We start from the raw sequence: 18,519 nt of genomic DNA on the forward strand, positions 1-18,519 counted from the left end.
CACTCATCTTTAGACCGAGCCTCTGTTGAAAATGTTGAACAGATGTTTTAAATAATCTTTCATGTAAATTGAAGTTTTAAGCTACGAAAAGGATTCTGTATTTGTGCCCGAGGGGCGAATTTCTGTGCCTATCTGCACTAGTCGTTCTGCATTCATTTGCGTAATTGTTGAAAAAGTCATTTTCAAAGAAGTTTTAAACCGAGCTAAGATGTTTTAAGGGATTTTACAGCTTCATTGTTTCCTTACTGGTTTTTGAACTGCTTCTATACAGCATATTGATGCACTTTTCGTGATTTCTTATCACTCGGTCTTTATTTATGATTATTACTCACTGAGTTGGAAGTACTCACTTTACTCCCTGCACCTTGTGTGCAGATTCAGGTATTTTCTGAATCCAGTAGCGGGTATTGGTTGATCGGAGGCAGATTCATCGGAGTTTAGCAAGGTAGCTGCCGGCATTCGCAGCACTGCTTTTCTCCCTCTTTATTCTATCAGTCTGTACTCAGTACGTATCAGACTTTGTCAGTTGTATTTAGACCTTAGTAGATGCTCATGACTAGTGACACCCCGATGTCGGGCTGTATTTATTTCCGCACTTGTTTTATTTCGCTAAATCTATATTTGTTGGGGGTTTATCCCTATAAATGACTTAAATAGACTTATTAAACTGTTAAAAACTGAGTTTGGGAATTGTGTCGGCTGGCCTTGTCTTCACGAGAGGCGTCATCACGACCTGGCCCGGTTTGGGGTCGTGACAATATGCATGTATATTATTAACTATATTTGATATATATGTTATTTGCTAATTTGTGTATCCTATGACTCGATATACACGTGCAACGCACGTGCGGAGAAACTAGTGTGTGTGTATATATATATATATATATATATATATATATATATATATAACAAATAAAATAAATTTAATTTAATGTAAGAAAATCTTGATCGAGTTATTAACTTGTGACTAAACGAAAAAGTAACTGTTTCAAGTAATGCATCATTCATGGAGAATTCAAAGTGATATTATACCCTATTAAAAGATTGATGTTATAAAATAAAATTGTAAAGTAAAGAAGTATAGAGAGAGATTGATGTATTATTCAGCTTCAAACTCATGTACATAATGAACTCAAATCTCCTCTATTTATAGAAGAAAGGAAGTTGTTGTGTAAGCTGCTACTGCAAGCTAATGTGTAAGCTGCTTGTAAGCTGCTACTGTAAGCTGCTACTGCAAGCTAATGTGTAAGCTGCTTGTAAGCTGCTACTGCAAGCTGATGTGTAAGCTGCTTGTAAGCTGCTACTGCAAGTTGCTGTGTAAGCTGCTTGTAAGTTGCACTGTACCAGATATAGATAATCTTCTACCGGGGGTAATATTTATCTATAACGGCGTACCGAAATGATAAGCTTCTCCAGAAGGCTTATTTCCAATAGAGTACTAAATAGATAAACATATTTACGGCGGAGTCCCATATGGATAAGCTTCTTCAGGAAGCTTATTTACAACGGAGTACTAAATGAATATCCATAATATAATATATATTTATAACACTTCCCCTTGGATGTTCATTAAAAGATAATGTGCCTCATTAAAACCTTATAAGGAAAACCCTGTGGGAAAAAACCTTAGTAAGGAAAAAAGAGTGCATCGCGTATTTTACTCCCCCTGATGAAAACCTTGTTTCAAATATTCGAGTCTCCGTATTTTGATCTTGTATACCATCTTCTCAAAAGTTAAATTTGTAGAGAATATTATCCACCACTATTTCAGATCGATTTAAATTAATCTCGTCAAACGAAGAAGGTGCTGCAAGTCATTTCATTGAGTTGCTTGCAACCTGCCTACATCGCTGCTTGTAGAAAACTTCAATAGGGTACTAAATGGATAATCTTCTTCAGGAAGATTATTTACAGCGGAGTAATAAATGACATCCACAATAATATTTTTATAACACTCCCCCTTGGATGTTCATTATTACGTGCGTCGTTAAAACCTTACTAGGAAAAACCCCGTGGGAAAAAATCCTAGTCAAGAAAAAAGAGTACACTAGTAATATACATTGCAAGCTGCCTCATTAAAAACCTTACCAAGAAAACCCAGTGGGAAAAAACCTGAGTAAGGGAAAAAAGTACAGTGCATACTTTACTCCCCCTCGTAAAGACTTGGGTATTTCAGGACCAAGGAGTTCATCATCCTCATCTGGAGGTAAGAACGGATCCTTATTCACTTTAAGAGATAAAAAAAATCATTGGTGTACTCAATGGTTGTGCTTTGTCCATGTATGAGCATTTTAAGACCCTTTTTGTATAGGCAGATTGATGGATAAGAAATCCCGTCTGCTAAATGTTCAATTGCTGACTAAGACAAAGTTTTGTGTTTTCAAGATCTTTCATCTCAAATTCTTTCTTAAGATATTCAATTGCCTTTTGGAGCTCTTCTGGAGTTCCAACAAGATTTGTGCCATCAATATAAACAACAAGTATAACCTTCTTTTAGCAAATATTCACTGAGGCGATTATACCATATGCGCCCAGATTGCTTTAGACCGTACAAAGATCTTTATAATATATCGAGTACATTTCTCGAGACTTTGAACTATATGCTTCAGGCATTTCAAATCCTTCAGGGATCTTCATATAGAATTAATCAAGTGAGTCATATAAGTTATGACTTACATTTAAATGGTGTGACATCTTCAGGTGTCTGGACTACATGTCCGATCCTCATAATCTTTTACAATATTGTGCGCTATATTGTATCAAATATATCATCGACGATTATTTTGTATCAGTTCCTAAGCGACATAATTTGTTGAGATCTCATCACTTTCTTTATTTTCAGATAACTTAAATTTTTCGGGAGTTTCATGAAATGTTATGTCGTTGGCTCTTCTAGAGCTTATTTCCTCCTCATTATGATCATTTTGATCATTAGCTCCTATCATTTTTCAAGGATTGTTACCCTCTGAAAATCGCGAAGGAAGAAATATATACATTCTGACCCAGGCTTTTCGCACCTGCGGTCCAGATGTCGCACCTGCGTAACCGCTTCTGCGGTCCCAAGCGCCGCACCTGCGGTTTCCACTTAAGCGGCCAAAACCACATCTGCGTTGTACTGCCCGCACCTGCGCTATTGCAGGTGCGCTCCCCTTACCGCTTCTGCGGTTTCTGCCTTCCCAGGCCATTTTCGCTTCTGCGATTCAAATCTCGCTTCTGCGAGACCGCACCTGCGGTCCCCTAGCCGCAGGTGCGGTTATGACAGCAATGGGAAATTTCAGCTGTCATAACCAACTCCAAATCTTTCCGCCAACCATCCGAAATCACCCCGAGGCCTCCGGGACCTCAACCAAAAGCACCAATAAGTCTTATACTACCCTTCAAACTTATACCAACCTTCAAAACACCTCAAACAACGTCAAATCAACCAAAACACATCGGATTCAAGCCTAAGGTTCTAAAATCTTCCGAATTCCGCTTTTGATCAAAAAGTATACCTAACCACGTCCGAATGACCTGAAATTTTGCACGCACATCCAAATGACACAACGGAGCTACTGCAACTTCCGAAATTCCATTCCGACCCCTATATCAAAATCTCACCTATCAACCGGAAAATGCCAAAAATCCAATTTCGCCAATTCAAGCCTAAATCTACTCCGGACCTCCAAAACACATTCCGATCACGCTCCTAAGTCCCAAATCATCTCCCGAAGCTATCCGAACCATCATAATTCACATCCGAGCCCTCTAACACATAAGTCAACATCCGGTTGACTTTTCCAACTTAAGCTTTCTTAAAAGAGACTAAGTGTCTCAAACCTTCTCAAAACCTTTCCGAACCCGAGCCTACCAACCCGATCACCTATAGAACCGATAAACAAAGCAAATAGAAGCAGGAATTGGGGAAACGGAACGATAACTCATGAAACGACCGGCCGGGTCGTTACAGTAAGCTGCTACTGCAAGTTGCTATGTAAGCTGCTACTGCAAGCTGCTGTGTAAGCTGCTTGTAAGTTACTTGTAAGTTGCTACTGCAAGCTGCTGTGTAAGCTGCTTGTAAGTTGCTACTGTACCAGATATAGATAATCTTCTACCGGGGGTAATATTTATCCATAACGACGTACCGAAATGATAAGCTTCTTCAGGAGGCTTATTTCCAATAGAATACTAAATAGATAAACATACTTACGGCGGTGTTCCATATGGATAAGCTTCTTCACAACGGAGTAATAAATGAACATCCATAATATAATAATATATTTATAACAATTGAAACTTAAACTGGATATATAATACTATATAAATATAAGAATTCAATAGGTTGCCAAAAGAAAATATCTAAAAGGCATCCTTATCTAAAAATAACTCAAGAGGTCAGCTATAAATTGCTCTTTTGACCCCAAACTTGCCCCTGTTCTCTATAATCCCTCTCTTAATTCTCATTGTAGGGTTTCCAAATTCTGCTTCTTAGAAATCCTATACAACAAACACAACTATGGCGGAAGAGGATGTTCAATACGAATCAGAAGTTGGAGGAACAAACAAGAGGAAGTACGAAGACCAAACGACGCCTTCTCCTATTCCTCGTAAACCCACAGGATTCTCTGCACCGATTTCTGATTGTTCCGGCGCCGCTCCTGCCGTGGCCTCTTACAACAGCGTTCCTCCGCCTATGGATGATTTCCAGCTGGCTAAGCAGAAGGCTCAGGAAATCGCCGCTCGGCTCTTCAACAGCGCTGCCGAGCCGAAAAAAGCTCGTGTTGATAACGGCGCTCCTGTTGGTGCTCCATTTGATTCTTTTGAACGTAAGGGTTTTGAGCTGTTGTTTTTTTATAAGACAATTGTTTGTTTTTATTTTCTCTGTAAATGATTGCTTATTTTTTGTGCCTTTAATTAGAGATGATTTTTTAGATTTATTTGTTGCATTTTTTGGTCCTTATAATGTCTACTACTTCTTTTTACTGATTTTGACATTTTTATTAATTTTCTCAAGGATGGATATGCTTCTATTTTGCTGAACTTTGGGGGAAAGTTTTTTAAGTTATTTATTGCATCTATGCGTGTTATCTTTTGTAGATAGAGGGAACAGTTGAAAAAAGTAGTAAAGATTTATTCTCAGGAATTAGTGATGTGCATGTTTGACAATTTATCACTCCTAGTTGTTGGAGCAAATGTTGACGATCATCTTCTATTCTATTTTCTTTTTTCTGATTTAATCATTTTCTTGAAAATGGGCTCATGTAGTTTTTGTGTATTTATCTGGAGCCAGGTCTTTTGAGCTATTTTTTTCATCAGAGTTTATTTTCTTTTGTTGGTTCTTTATAATTAACAAGGGGTCTAGTTATAAAATAGTAGGTTTTTTCTATTGTCGAGAATTAGGGGATGGCGTGTGTCTTATGGGTGTGTTTGGTATGATTTAAATGTTTTTTTCAAAATTGGCCACCATGAATTGCAGGACATTGTTTTCCAAGGGGAAAGGGTGGGGTGTGGGGGCTACAACTTGCCTCACTTGTGGGCGCTGAAGTGAGAAGTTTTTTCTTTTTAGAATCTCCCAAGTCTTACTCCATATCACTTTCTCCTATTCTACGTTGATAATTACATAGTATTGTGAATGAATAGCTGCTGCAAGTGTTGAGTTTTAATCGTGAAAATATTTTGAGTTGTATGTGAATGATTACAGGTCAATAGGTTGTGTTATAAACTTTGTGCCAGTGACAGGGGCGGGTTGCTGTTTCTTTTCATCTTTTAATGTGGTCACCATTCATGTGCTTTGTATCTCTTGATGATCTTATGCTCTTCTTATTAACCAACTTATCGATATGGACTTATGGGTCCACTTACTGTTTAAATGTTTTGTTTTTATTGAACCACAGACAAACCCATTGTTAATCCAGCAGTGACAAGTTCATATGGTTATCCGGGGGGAAGCAAGAAGATTGAGGTACCAAATGCGAGAGTTGGAGTGATCATAGGCAGAGGTGGGGAGACCATCAAGTATCTTCAACTACAGTCTGGAGCCAAGATTCAGGTTACTAGAGACATGGATGCTGATCTAAATTCTCCAACTAGAGGGGTTGAACTCGTGGGCACACCAGAGCAAATTGCCAAGGCTGAACAATTAATTAGTGATGTTCTTGCTGAGGTGCTAATCTTTATCTGTTAATACCTGAACAATACTGTACCTTAAAATGCTCTTGTGTCTTGAATCAAACCAAATTGAACGGGTTCTGCCATTTTGAATGTGTTACCTATGCACAATGCATATCAAATAGGCTGATGCAGGGGGTTCTGGCATAGTTTCCCGGAGGATAACTGGACAGGTGTCTGGAGCAGAACAATTTGTAATGAAAGTCCCCAACAACAAGGTGACTTTTACTGCTGTAGTTGGTTAATCTGCAATAATCTGTTTCCAGTTTATCTAGTCTCTCAGACCTATTGGTATGCTCTTAGGTTGGTCTTGTTATTGGCAAAGGAGGTGAAACCATAAAAAATATGCAAGCAACTACTGGAGCTCGTATTCAGGTAATACTAAAGATTTCACAGATAATAGTGCAACTTTCGCAACAGTAGTGATGCCGTTTAGTCAAGGATTCTAGTGATTTGCATTGTCTGGAACACAGATCAGCTTAGATGAGATATGAAGTCAGCTGTCTTACCTTTTCCCAAATTGTCACAGGTGATTCCTTTACATTTGCCTCCAGGTGATACATCAAGAGAGAGGACAGTACAAATTGATGGGTCAAGTGAACAGATTGAGGCTGCTAAACAGCTGGTGTATGAAGTTACTAGTGAGGTACTTGTAGTTACCTAATCTGTCAATCTGACAGTTGATATTTTTGGTGCTTATTTTCTTGTGAGGAAGCATACTCTGTTAAATCTATTGCTTTCCACTCTGTGTATGATTATGTCTTATTCTGTGATATGGATTTGTTGTTTCTCACTGTGTACTTCGATTCGATGTTGTGGAAATTTGCAACTTACCCGGATGTTCTAGCTTTCCTTCTCTTAGCATATTTATGAGGTAATATGTTTAACTTTTTTGCAGTGAGTGCTTAGTTGAATTCTTAATTAGGATTGTTCTAACCAGTGTTTTAAAATTTATTCTGTTGCTAAAGCATCATGAATGACAAGCTGAGTGTTTCTCAATCTAACTTCTACTGGGTGGTCATCACTTGCATCTATAATTGTGATAATCGTGTATTGCTGTCTTTGGTCCTATTTGTGTCCCTGGAATTCAATAGTTTGCAGGTATCGTTTTGCAGCCTTCTTTTTGATTCACAGCTCAGTCCATGGGACTTTCTAGTTCATTTCAATTACCCCTGTGTGAAGGAGATGGGCCCCGGCTCTGCTTTACTTTTGAAGGGAGAATTCTTATTCCTTCGGTCATGTTTTTTTTTCTAATTGCAATTAGGTCCTCTGTTATTCCTTTCAGTCACAGGCTTCTTTTCTATTTGCAAATAGGCGACGGAGAGTGCGGTATACCACTCTACAGTACAATACCATATTGATTTTCCGTGAATGTTCCATCTACAGGACATATCTGCAGTATGACATGGCATCTTCTTATGCCTGTCGGCTTTCTGATTAGTTTCTTCAGAAGTTCATTGAGGCTGGTACTTGTTGCAGGGTTGGGTATTGGGTTCTTGTCTGAAATCCACGGTAGTTTAAGTTATTGTATCGATGATGATCATAGAAAGTTCTAGACATAACCTTATTTTATGTATTGATCTGTCTAATAGTTTTACTGGACTTCTGGTGATTTCTGTGAGGCAGGTGGGGACAAACCTTTCCAAGAAGGTAGCTAAAACCAATCTAAAATTTTTCTCTAATATTAAGATGTATTCTTTATTCATAAGATTTGTGATCATACTTGGTTTGAATTTTCTAGTTATAATCAGGATAAGACAAACTGTATCGGTTAATTTTGTATCTGGTCACTAATATTGTTATTGGGAAATATTGTAGGCTAGTGTGTATTGGACAATTGGTGACACCAACATGAAACCATTTAGTGTTGTTGTTCCCTCGGCAGTGTTCTGGTATGGTTTCCAACCTAACTACTGACAACAAAGAGACCCTTCTTTTCTGAAGATGCAGGGGAATAGACTAAGTTCTTATGAGATTGTTTTTCTCTCGTTGGAGTCAAAATCGAGATATTAATATTTCTTCACTGGTCAATTTAACTGGAATTATTTCTAGGATGTGGTTAAGCTATAATTTATGCTGCTGTGACATTCCTAGTTCTATTGGTGTTCTTTTATTTGACAGTTGTTCATTTATTTCAGAGTTAGATTTATTGTGCCATAGTAGTTGATTATCCCCCCCCTTTTCATTTTGCTGCAGTAAATGATTACCCTTATATCTGAGAATCTTTCATAGACCTTTGAATTGATAGCCCTGAAGATTAATTTTTTCTTTCATACACCTTTTGAGTGATAGCCCTGAAGATTAGGCTCTTTCTCTTGCAAGTCCAGTTTGTAGCTTCGGTAGTTAAGGTTCTGCTTTGTAGTGTCTTTATGACTGATTTATCTAGTTACCTTATATCCAATGTAAGTGATATGTTGCCTTCTAAAACTGTATGTATCCAATATTGTTTCCTGTTGGTGTTCACTAATGTCCTCCATTTTCATAACACATTTTTCCTTCTTGCTCCTTTCTCCTTGTCATTATTCATGAATACAGCACAACGACTAAGAGTTCATCTCTGGAGCCATAGTAGTTGAATCCCCCAACCCCCCCCTCTTTCAATTTTGCTGTAGTAAATCTTTGAGTTGATAGCCCTGGAGATCAATTTTTTCTTTCATAAACCTTTTATTGATAGCCCTAGAGATTAAGCTCTTTCTCTTGCAAGTCCAGTTGGTAGCTTCGATAGTTAAGGTTCTGCTTTGCGGTGTCTTTATGGCTGATTTATCTAGTTACCTTATATCAAGGTAAGTGATATGTTGCCTTCTAAAACTGCTGCGGTGTCTACCAATATTGTTTCCTGTTGGTGTTCACTAATGTCCTCCATTTTCATAACACATTTTTCCTTGTTGCTCTTTTCTCCTTGTCATTAACTCATTATTCATGAATACAGAACGACGACTAAGAGTTCATCTTTGGAGCCTTATGATGGGGTGCTGTTGTCTTTATTCTGGATAAATCAATATCTTCAATGATGTTTATTCTGGATTACAATGAACCTGAAATATCTAATTTAGTTCAGGATATAGGAATGAAATGCTTTCAACGTATATAATTGCTTTGCTGACAACTTAAAGCATAAACCATTGGGTCATCTTTTATGAAGGTGGATCATTAAGGCCTATATTTCTTCGTCGGTCATTGCAAGTGTTTTTGTGTTAGAAATATTTTGCCTCTATGTAGAATTTGTATTGTTTTTTGTATTGTTTTTCCTACTTGCTATGGTATCCTTCGCTTCAAATTGGATGAAGATGGGCTTCTGCAGGAGTTTGTACCACCCAATCAGTACGGTATGTAGGCGGCTACACCTGTCTTGATGTATATTTTCTATAGTTTGATAACTTTTGAGTTATACTGGGTTTATATTGTGGTAATGTTTCTGCTTTATCTGCTGTGTTTATGTTATCTCTATGTGCTTGTTTTGCCCTTTGAAAATGTCTTAAAATATGCAACTGGATAGATAGTTCTTGGTTCATTTTAGACAACAATTCTTCTGCAGAATCGTGTTAGAAATCCAGGAATGTCTGGAGGATATCCTCAACAAGGTTATCAAGCTCGACCTCCTGCAAGCTGGGCTCCTCCTGGTGTGCAGATGCAACAACCTGGTTATGGTTACCTTCAACCAGGAGCATACCCAGGTCCATCCCCCCAGTATAACATGTCTCAACCACCCTACACTGGTTACCCCCCACAACCAGCCTCTGGTTGGGACCAGGCAACTGCACCAAATCAACAAACGTCCCAGGCAGGTGGGGCAGGTGGTTATGATTACTATAGTCAGCAGGCACCCCCACAACAACAAACACCTGGAGGCTCATCTGCTTCAACTGATACTACCGCCTATGGTTACAATCAGCCATCAGCCACAGGTTACAACCAGGGACAAAGTTATTCCCAAGATGGCTACGGTGGATATCATGCACCTGCTCCTCAATCTGGTTATCAGGGTCCTGGTTATGATCAGCAACAAGGTTATAGCTCTACTCCCGGTTATGGGAATGTACCAAACCCAGCTTATGATGGCCACAACACTTCATATGGTGCGCAAAGTGATGGCAGTCAAGCACCTGCACCAGTTCAGTCATCAGCTACGGGTCAACAAGGATATCAGTCTGGCCAGCAGCCCACCCCTAATCCTAGTTACCCATCTCAAGGGTTTACTCAGGCTGGGTATGGCGGGCCACCTACTTCCCAAGTTGGGTATGGCACCCAGCCCGCTGCTGGTTATGGCCCCCCGCAAGCTCAAAAACCTCCAACTGGTCAGCCACTGCAGTCTCCTAGTGCACAAGGAGGCCATGCCCAGCCTCCACCAGTGCAGCCCGGGTTTCCACAGCCACAAACTGCTCAATCAGGTTATGGTCAGGGTGATTCTGGGGCTCAGCGAGCTCCATCGTCTTATGGCACTCCAACAGCTCAACCTGGGTATGGTGCACCAGCCTATGGGGCTCCACCTATCGCCCAGCCTAGCTATGGGCAGCAGCTGCCACCTTACGGTAGTGCCTATGCTGGTGGTTATGCGCAGCCTCCGGCGGGGTACTCATCTGATGGCAGTGGTAGTGGCAGTGCACGTGGAACCTATGATGCAAATCCGACATCCCAGTCTGTTCAGCCTAGTGCTGGGGGAGTTCCAAAAGCCTCACCGAAGAGTTAATGAGCATCTACTTGGATGATAGCTAGTTCCTTTAAGGTTGTTTTGCATGTTTTATCTGCTTAGTGTTAATGTTTAGGTCCTGTTGTGTATTAGGATAGAGTCTTATTGTTCAGTTTGTTTTTGGCATCATCTCAGAGCGTGTGAACTTTTCCATGTTAGTTGAAATGGGACATGTGAGCTACTAAGATTCCTTTGTCTCGAGTACTTCTCTGATCATGTTATTTGAGCTTTTTATTAAAACATAAAGCGTCTCGAAAGGCGGGAATATATAGAGGAAGAACAAGCATGCTTGAATTATTTGTAACTACCTATCATGATATATAACGAGGTGGATTCTGTTTTGAATTTATCATTCATGAATTTTGTTACATAATAACCTCAAAATGAGATGGAAATAACTACAAGTACCGGGAGATATTTGTTTCTTTGTAGTTTATATTTATGGGGGTTTTTATTCGAGTCTTTTAGATGCTGTGAAATTCCATATTACCACTATTTCTAATTACTTCGAACAGAATTTACAGTGTAGTACGTGAGAAGCGAGTCATTCTATAGATACAAAAAGGTCCAAATAGTGAGCAGATTAACAAGATGTATATATAAGGGGTTTTGACACAGTTACCCACAAAAATAAAACTATTTACCCTTGTCTACTCATTTATTTTTCTACTCATAAACTAATTACATTGCCTACTAATAGTAATTTTTGTGGGGAATTTTTTCTTTATTCTCAAATTCTTTTTTATTTCTATGCTTCTTTTCTTTTTTCCTTTTTTTCTTTCTTTTCTCCTTTTCTTTTTTCTCATTTTCTTCCTATTTTTTTTTAATCTTTTTCTCTTTTATTCATTTACTTTTGCCTAAATCGTATTATTGATATTTTTAGCATAATTTATTTCACACTCAAATTTGACTCCTTCTTTATTTTTATTTTTTTCTTTATTTCTTGTTCCTTTTCTAATTCCACGTGACTGCTCTACAAACCTTAATCTCCTTCCCTACAAATATCAGTACATAATCTACCATTAGCAGTAACACCAACCAGTGATGGAGCAAGAAAACATAATCTAAGGCCACTAAATTTCCATATATACTAGTTAGAATAGAAATAATAATAAAATGTTGGAAAATGCAATAAAAATATAAGTAGCAAAAAAGACTTCTAGTACCATATGATACCAATATGGTATACATTTATACCAACAGAGTATATGATTGCTCTAGAATATTGCTACAACTATCTGTGACTATACTATTGTACCAAAATATTGAATGATACAATAACAATATGAGAAAATTACGTGCTCGCGTTGCAAGCTAAATATTCGCCAAGCAACTTGCTCATTCCATATACTAACATGGTATATAGGTGTATGGGTCGTTCCAACAATTACCTATAATTATAAAAACTATTACATAAGACACATAATCTATATCCATTAGCACAAAAAAATTTCAGCACTGCAAATCACGTTCATATAAATAATTTCAGAATAGAATTTACTTGAAATGCAGCCAAAACAACCAACAAATGTTCAAACTACCATATGATACCAATATGGCACATAACTATACCAACATGGTATACAGTTTTACTGGTTAATTACCGACAACTATATGACNATACTACTATTACATAACACACATAGCATAAAAGAGAAAAATTAAAAAAAAAGTGTAACCACAAATTAATATAATAAAGATTTTCAAGATATTGTACTATATTACTATTATTAAAATAAAATCAAATATTGTACTAATAAATGCAGCTAACAATAAAAAAATGAATCAACTAGCATATGATACCAATATAGTATATGGCTATACTAATAGGGTATATAGTTGCAATGAATTGTACACCAAAATGGTATATTTGTATACTATTTGAGTATAGAATACAAATTCTTCTTCTTCTCTTGTTCAACTATATTTCAACCCAAACTTCTAAAATCTACTACAAAATCTCCACCAAATTGACTAAAACTTTAGATACAACCTCCAATCAACTTTCCAAACAAACCCATATAGGATCGGATCAAAATAATTAAAAACTCAAACAAACCAAGTCATGAGTTTCAAGCTTCAAGGTCCTTCAATGGTGTATTTGAATTTTCGTACAATAAATCTCCAAAAACCAGTTTGGGTGAAGAGAAAGAATTGTTTTTGTAAGCATTATCTACTTTTCTTTGTTTGAATCAATGAATTATTTTTATCGAATACACAAAGAGAGCCCTCTGAGTGTTGTGGTTCGATTTTTTTTTTTATATAACAGGGAGGGCTCAAGACTGATGATTTCTTTCCATCAGAAGGCTGCAACTGGGAAGCTTACTGGTGTATACAGAAAGTATCGCATCTCTAAATACGAGATTTGGATTTTTGATTGCTGAAATTGGATTGTCGTTTTTGCTTCAAATGAAAAAAGAGTAGAGTGGAGTAAGAGTTGGAGAAACAGTTGAGATGAGGGACAAGCTGCACGTGATTCCAATTATTACTCCCTCATATTATTGGAAAATAACCGGGTAAATAGTTTGGGCAGCATGGGTAGGAGTAGTAAATAGTTTGGGCCTGGGCATTAAAGGGTAAATAGTTTGGAATTAATAGGTATAAAGTGAGATTTTCTCTATATATAACTATAAGAGTCCATTCTTTAACAGTATTAGGATGCAACAATTGGATTGGATGTCCCAGGAGGAACTATAAATACCCCAGATCATGAACATTCCCAGTGCAGATCCATTTCAAAATTTCGAATAGTAACTGTATATGCCAAAATCTGCCCTAAGGATATTTAGTGTAATATGTCCTAAGGATATTTAGCGTAATACGACATTAAGGAAAGAGTCGGTGGAAGTCGATCAGGAAGCAACAAGATTCATGGCCGACGTGTCAACCATGACCGATGTCGAGTATTGTGTAAAGAACTATAATGGCTACTGGTTGAAATAGGATATTAAAGAGAATATTCTAGTGAATATTCTCTGCACTTGTATTATTAGGGTTTGTTAGGTCTGTAGGTAAACTGGCGACAAAAGATGAGGTCGGATACGAGCACCAGAAAGTCAGATGCCCTTCGCGAGTTCCACCAAGAACGAGGACACAAAACTGAGGATTGCATTGCCCTAAGACAGGTGGTCGTAAACATGCTTCGACAAGGACACCTCAAAGAATTGCTGAGCGATCGGGGAAGGACCAACTTTGCCAGAGGACCCGAACAGCATCAGGGACTGCCGAAACCCCCCTCACCAACCTGCACCATCCAAATGATCATCACCGGCGGCGGCGACGCTTCTATCAACAGCGTGAAGTTCACCACAACTCATAAGATCAAACGGTCGATCACTTACGTACGGTATGACGAACTTGAAGAAAGTATCATCTTAGACTGGTCAGATACCCACGGTTTGGTTTTCCCTCACTATGATGCCCTTGTTATCACTTTACGAATTCTAGATACAGATGTGAGACTCATTATGGTAGACGATGTGAGCGGCGCATGCATTATCCACCCTCGAGTACTTGCACAAACGAAACTCGAGGATAAGATAGTGCCGCGTTACATCACACTAACGGGTTTTAACAATGCAGTTGAGCGAACATCTGGAGAAATCACACTCCCTGTCCTGGTTGGCGGTGTAACTCTGGAAACCGCATTCCTTATCATGGACCAGGACATAACATAAAACGCCATAATAGGGCGACCATGGATACACGCTATGAGAGCCATCCCCTCCAGCTTGTACCAAGTCATCAAATTCCCAACTCCATAGGGAATATTCAGCATACGAGGGGAACAACGCACATCTCGGTAATGCTACCGCATCGCCCTAGATTGTACGGTCACTCAACAAGCGAAGGGCAAAGCAAAAGAGGCATAGCAATCAACAGGGCCGAGGTCGATATGTAATGAGAGCGAGGATGTCATCAGAGACCCTGGTACGGTAGAAGCCGCAGAATCGACCATAGAAGACCTCGACCCTGTTCAATTAGATGGCAACGACCACAGCAAGAAAGCTTACATCGACTGCAAGCTTCAAGAACCAGGTAAACTTCGTCAATTCTTAACTACTAACGCGAACTTGTTTGCTTTTAGCCATGCAGATATGCCAGGTATCCCGAAGAAAATCGCTACGCACAAGTTGAACGTTGACCCATTCCACCCCCCCAGTGAGCCAGGTGTAAGTTCAAATCCGCGATAAATGATGTAGTACGCGAAGGGGTCAAAAAATTATTGGAAAATGGCTCCATCAGGGAGTCAAAATACCCCCAATGGGTCGCTAATGCGGTCATGGTGAAAAAGAAAAATGGCAAGTGGCGAATGTGCGTGGACTTTACAGATTTAAATAAAGCATGCCCCAAAGATTCATTTTCATTACCTCATATCGGCCAACTCATCGACGCAACGGCCGGGCACGAATTGCTGAGTTTTTTGGACGCCTACTCAGGCTATAATCAGATCCTCATGAAAGAGGAGGATCAGGAAAAAACCACTTTCATCACCCATCAGGGGGCGTACTGCTATAGAGTGATGCCCTTTGGACTGAAAAACGCAGGAGCAACTGTCACGCCCCAACCTCGGGAGGCGCGACCGGCGCTCAACCGAGTAAACCCGACTGAGAAAGCCTGCTAGATTTCATTCTACCCAAATTCGTCTTTGAATAAAGAGGAAATGCACACCATTAATCAAATTCTATAAATATATCATTAACGACTTCCATTTCATTTCCATTAGCAACTTCGTTCATAATTTTCAAAATATTACAAGTTTTTTACATCTTTGCCAAATATCAATATTTCTAATTTAATTCCAATACCCGACACCACCCACAACCTGTCTACGGAGCCTCTAAATACAACTGAAGAGAAATATGGAAATGCCGGCAACAAGGCTCCGGCTATACCTCAATATACAAGTACATGATGAACAGATGATACAGGACCCCGAAATGAAGTGGGGCTCACCAAGTCGGCTGAAAAGAGGATGCGCCACTAGCTGCGACCAACACTGTCTGCTATAGAATCACCTACATCCATTTAAAGATGTAGCGCCCCTGGAAAAAAAGGACGTTAGTACTGCCGAATAGTACTAGTATGAATAGCTAAAAGTCCTCTTTCAAAATAGAATGCCAATATAAGAAAAGACAACCATGTAAACAACAATAACAATCAATGATATCCAAAGGCCAAGTTAAACATAACAATTTTTCAATATACGAAAGTTCATATGGTGGAAATGAAACTCGGGATATGAAAACAATACTATTATTGGATAGAAGATATTTAATACCGATTCACCACAATTCACAATACCACCGCTTTCTTGCGCGGAGTCCGATCACGACCCGATCGGCTAGGTTGCCTCATTTGAGACATGTATCTCAATCATAATATCATTCTCACTTTCCGGTTTCAGTATCAACACAGTACCCCATGTGTGCGGCATGGCGTCCGATCATGGCCCGATCGGCTACGCCGTCTTACCAAGACGTTTTTCCTTTTTTCATCAATCATCTCATTTCAAATTTATTTCACATATATCAGTTCATCGGCACTTGGGGCCACAATTATCACATCATACTTGGCACTAGGCCACATTTCATAACTCAAGCTCTTTTCCCCGACAACTCACATCATTTTCACTTTCAACATTAAACCTTTCAATTCAAGATAATAGGCACATACGAGAGCAATTATAGGTCGTAAGCATAAAGAGGATTTCACACATTTCTGCATAACCATCTCAAATCAAATTCGACTTGAAGTCTAGGCATTTTAGCACATTTTTCACATTCTTCACACATTCTTCTTTGACAAAATAGCACATTGAAAGCATTGAGATACATCTTGCACATATATTCTTGCCATACAAATTCATTTAGTTCACTTCAAACATCTTTATAGATTACCAACAACTAGGCACAATCAATCAAATACATTTGGTACACATAAGAGCAATTAGGAGTATCAACCATATCGAGTCTTCTCACACAATTTGGCATACTAGCCTTTATTTGAAACACGACTCAAAGCCGTAACGTTTTAATACGCAACTCATACTTATAATATATACATATTTATTCTTAAGGCTCATTTCGGAATAGTCAAGTTTATGGGTAATAACCCGGAATATAAGATTTATGAACTTTGAGCCAACCATACTTGAACTTATGAAAACATTTATGGAATTTGATTCTAAGAGAGAAAGTTTAGCCAACATACCTTGTTTAAGCTTTCCTTAAGTTACTACAACGTTCCGGAAATTCTAGCAATCCCAATCTACTTTGAGACATAACAAAATCGAACACAAATTAGGAAGATATTCACGGTTTCAGCTCATTTGAGCTTTTTATCAAACACTAGTTGTGCATCTTGATTTCAAAGCTCTTTTACAAGATTTTCCTCATTCTCCAACCCAATCTTTACTTATTTGTGTTCAAAAATCTTCCCACAAACCTAATTTGTACATGCATGTATACATAATACTATTACACCCAAGAATCATACCTCAATAACCCATCTTATACCAAAACTCGAAATTAAAGTCTAGTCTATAGAACCTTACCTCTTAGATGAAGATCTTGTGATTGGTTTCCTTGATTCTTGAAGATTGATGAAAGTATGAATGGTTATAATGTTAGGCTTCCTCCTTCTCTCTTTAAAATGCTCTCACCTCTCTCTAGATTTAGTATAAAATAGCCCCAAATGAAGCCCCAAAGCTTATTTATCAAAGTGGGTTCGAATATGAAAATTTCCAAAAATGACCCCCGAAGTCAAATATGTGGTGCAATTATGCTATAGCATAATCGATATGTGGGCAGCAGACTTGCAGCATAATGATTATGCGATAGCATAATCAACAGCATAATCAACATGCGACAGCATAATTTTTGCCCGACTCTGCTTCACTATGCGACACGTATGCGGTCCGCAGAGTCGTTTTGCGATTACGAAATTGATCGCAAATCTAGCCTTTGGTAATTTGATCATAACTTTGTGTAGAATGTCCAACTGACGAACGGTTTGAAGCGTTAGAAACTAGACTCGAAGACCTTTCATGATAGGTTGCTCATCACATAACACATTATATATATTTATATAGTCTCGTCCAAAGTGGGGACTTGTGCGAACTCATTTGGAATTTTAGCCCATTATGTAATTTTCTAACTTGACTTAGACTTAGGCCTTTCCTTGGACCCCAAACTACTTATGATATGACTTATACACTTATCTACCATATCCAATTGATATACATCATTATCATAGCACATAAAATATTATAATTAGCCTACCTGGCACCACGAAATCCTAAATTACTTAGCGAAATGTTTCGGGGCCTTACAGCAACGTACTAAATGTTAGTAACAAAAATGTTCAAAGACCAACTCGGCAAGACGATGGAAGTCTACATAGACGACATGTTGGTCAAATCCAAAAGGAAAGAAGACCACATCAATCACTTGAGAGAAACCTTCGAAATACTCAGGCAATACGGAATGAAACTAAATCCCGAAAAGTGTGCATTCAGTGTGGCTTTAGGAAAATTCTTGGGCTTCCTAGTGTCATTGCAAGGTATCGAGGTCAACCCCAACCAAATCAAATCCATCGAAGGGATACCAGAGCACTTGACCACCAAGAAACAGGTTCAGAGGTCGACTGGTCATATCGCCGTCCTTTCAAGGTTCATTTCACGA

General features: G+C 38.6%; 1 protein-coding gene across 1 annotated transcript; it reads left to right on the top strand.

Moving 5' to 3' along the window:
• Nucleotides 1-4,376: 4,376 nt before the first annotated feature.
• LOC109214426 (far upstream element-binding protein 2-like) lies at nucleotides 4,377-11,179 on the top strand. The gene is made up of 6 exons (XM_019378341.1): nucleotides 4,377-4,805; nucleotides 5,874-6,142; nucleotides 6,273-6,365; nucleotides 6,451-6,522; nucleotides 6,677-6,793; nucleotides 9,683-11,179. The coding sequence occupies exons 1-6, from the start codon at nucleotides 4,496-4,498 to the stop codon at nucleotides 10,832-10,834; spliced, it is 2,013 nt and encodes a 670-aa protein (XP_019233886.1). The 5' UTR covers nucleotides 4,377-4,495; the 3' UTR covers nucleotides 10,835-11,179.
• The last annotated feature ends 7,340 nt before the right edge of the window (nucleotides 11,180-18,519 follow it).

Source organism: Nicotiana attenuata, unplaced genomic scaffold (genome assembly GCF_001879085.1).
Source record: "Nicotiana attenuata strain UT unplaced genomic scaffold, NIATTr2, whole genome shotgun sequence".
NCBI lineage: Eukaryota > Viridiplantae > Streptophyta > Magnoliopsida > Solanales > Solanaceae > Nicotiana > Nicotiana attenuata.

Excerpts from the sequence above, each read along its gene's own strand:
- LOC109214426 (XM_019378341.1), top strand. The coding sequence starts at position 4,496 with ATGGCGGAAGAGGATGTTCAATACGAATCAGAAGTTGGAGGAACAAAC. Across the intron at positions 4,806-5,873 it reads TCCATTTGATTCTTTTGAAC|ACAAACCCATTGTTAATCCA; the intron begins GTAAGGGTTTTG and ends ATTGAACCACAG. Across the intron at positions 6,523-6,676 it reads CTACTGGAGCTCGTATTCAG|GTGATTCCTTTACATTTGCC; the intron begins GTAATACTAAAG and ends AAATTGTCACAG.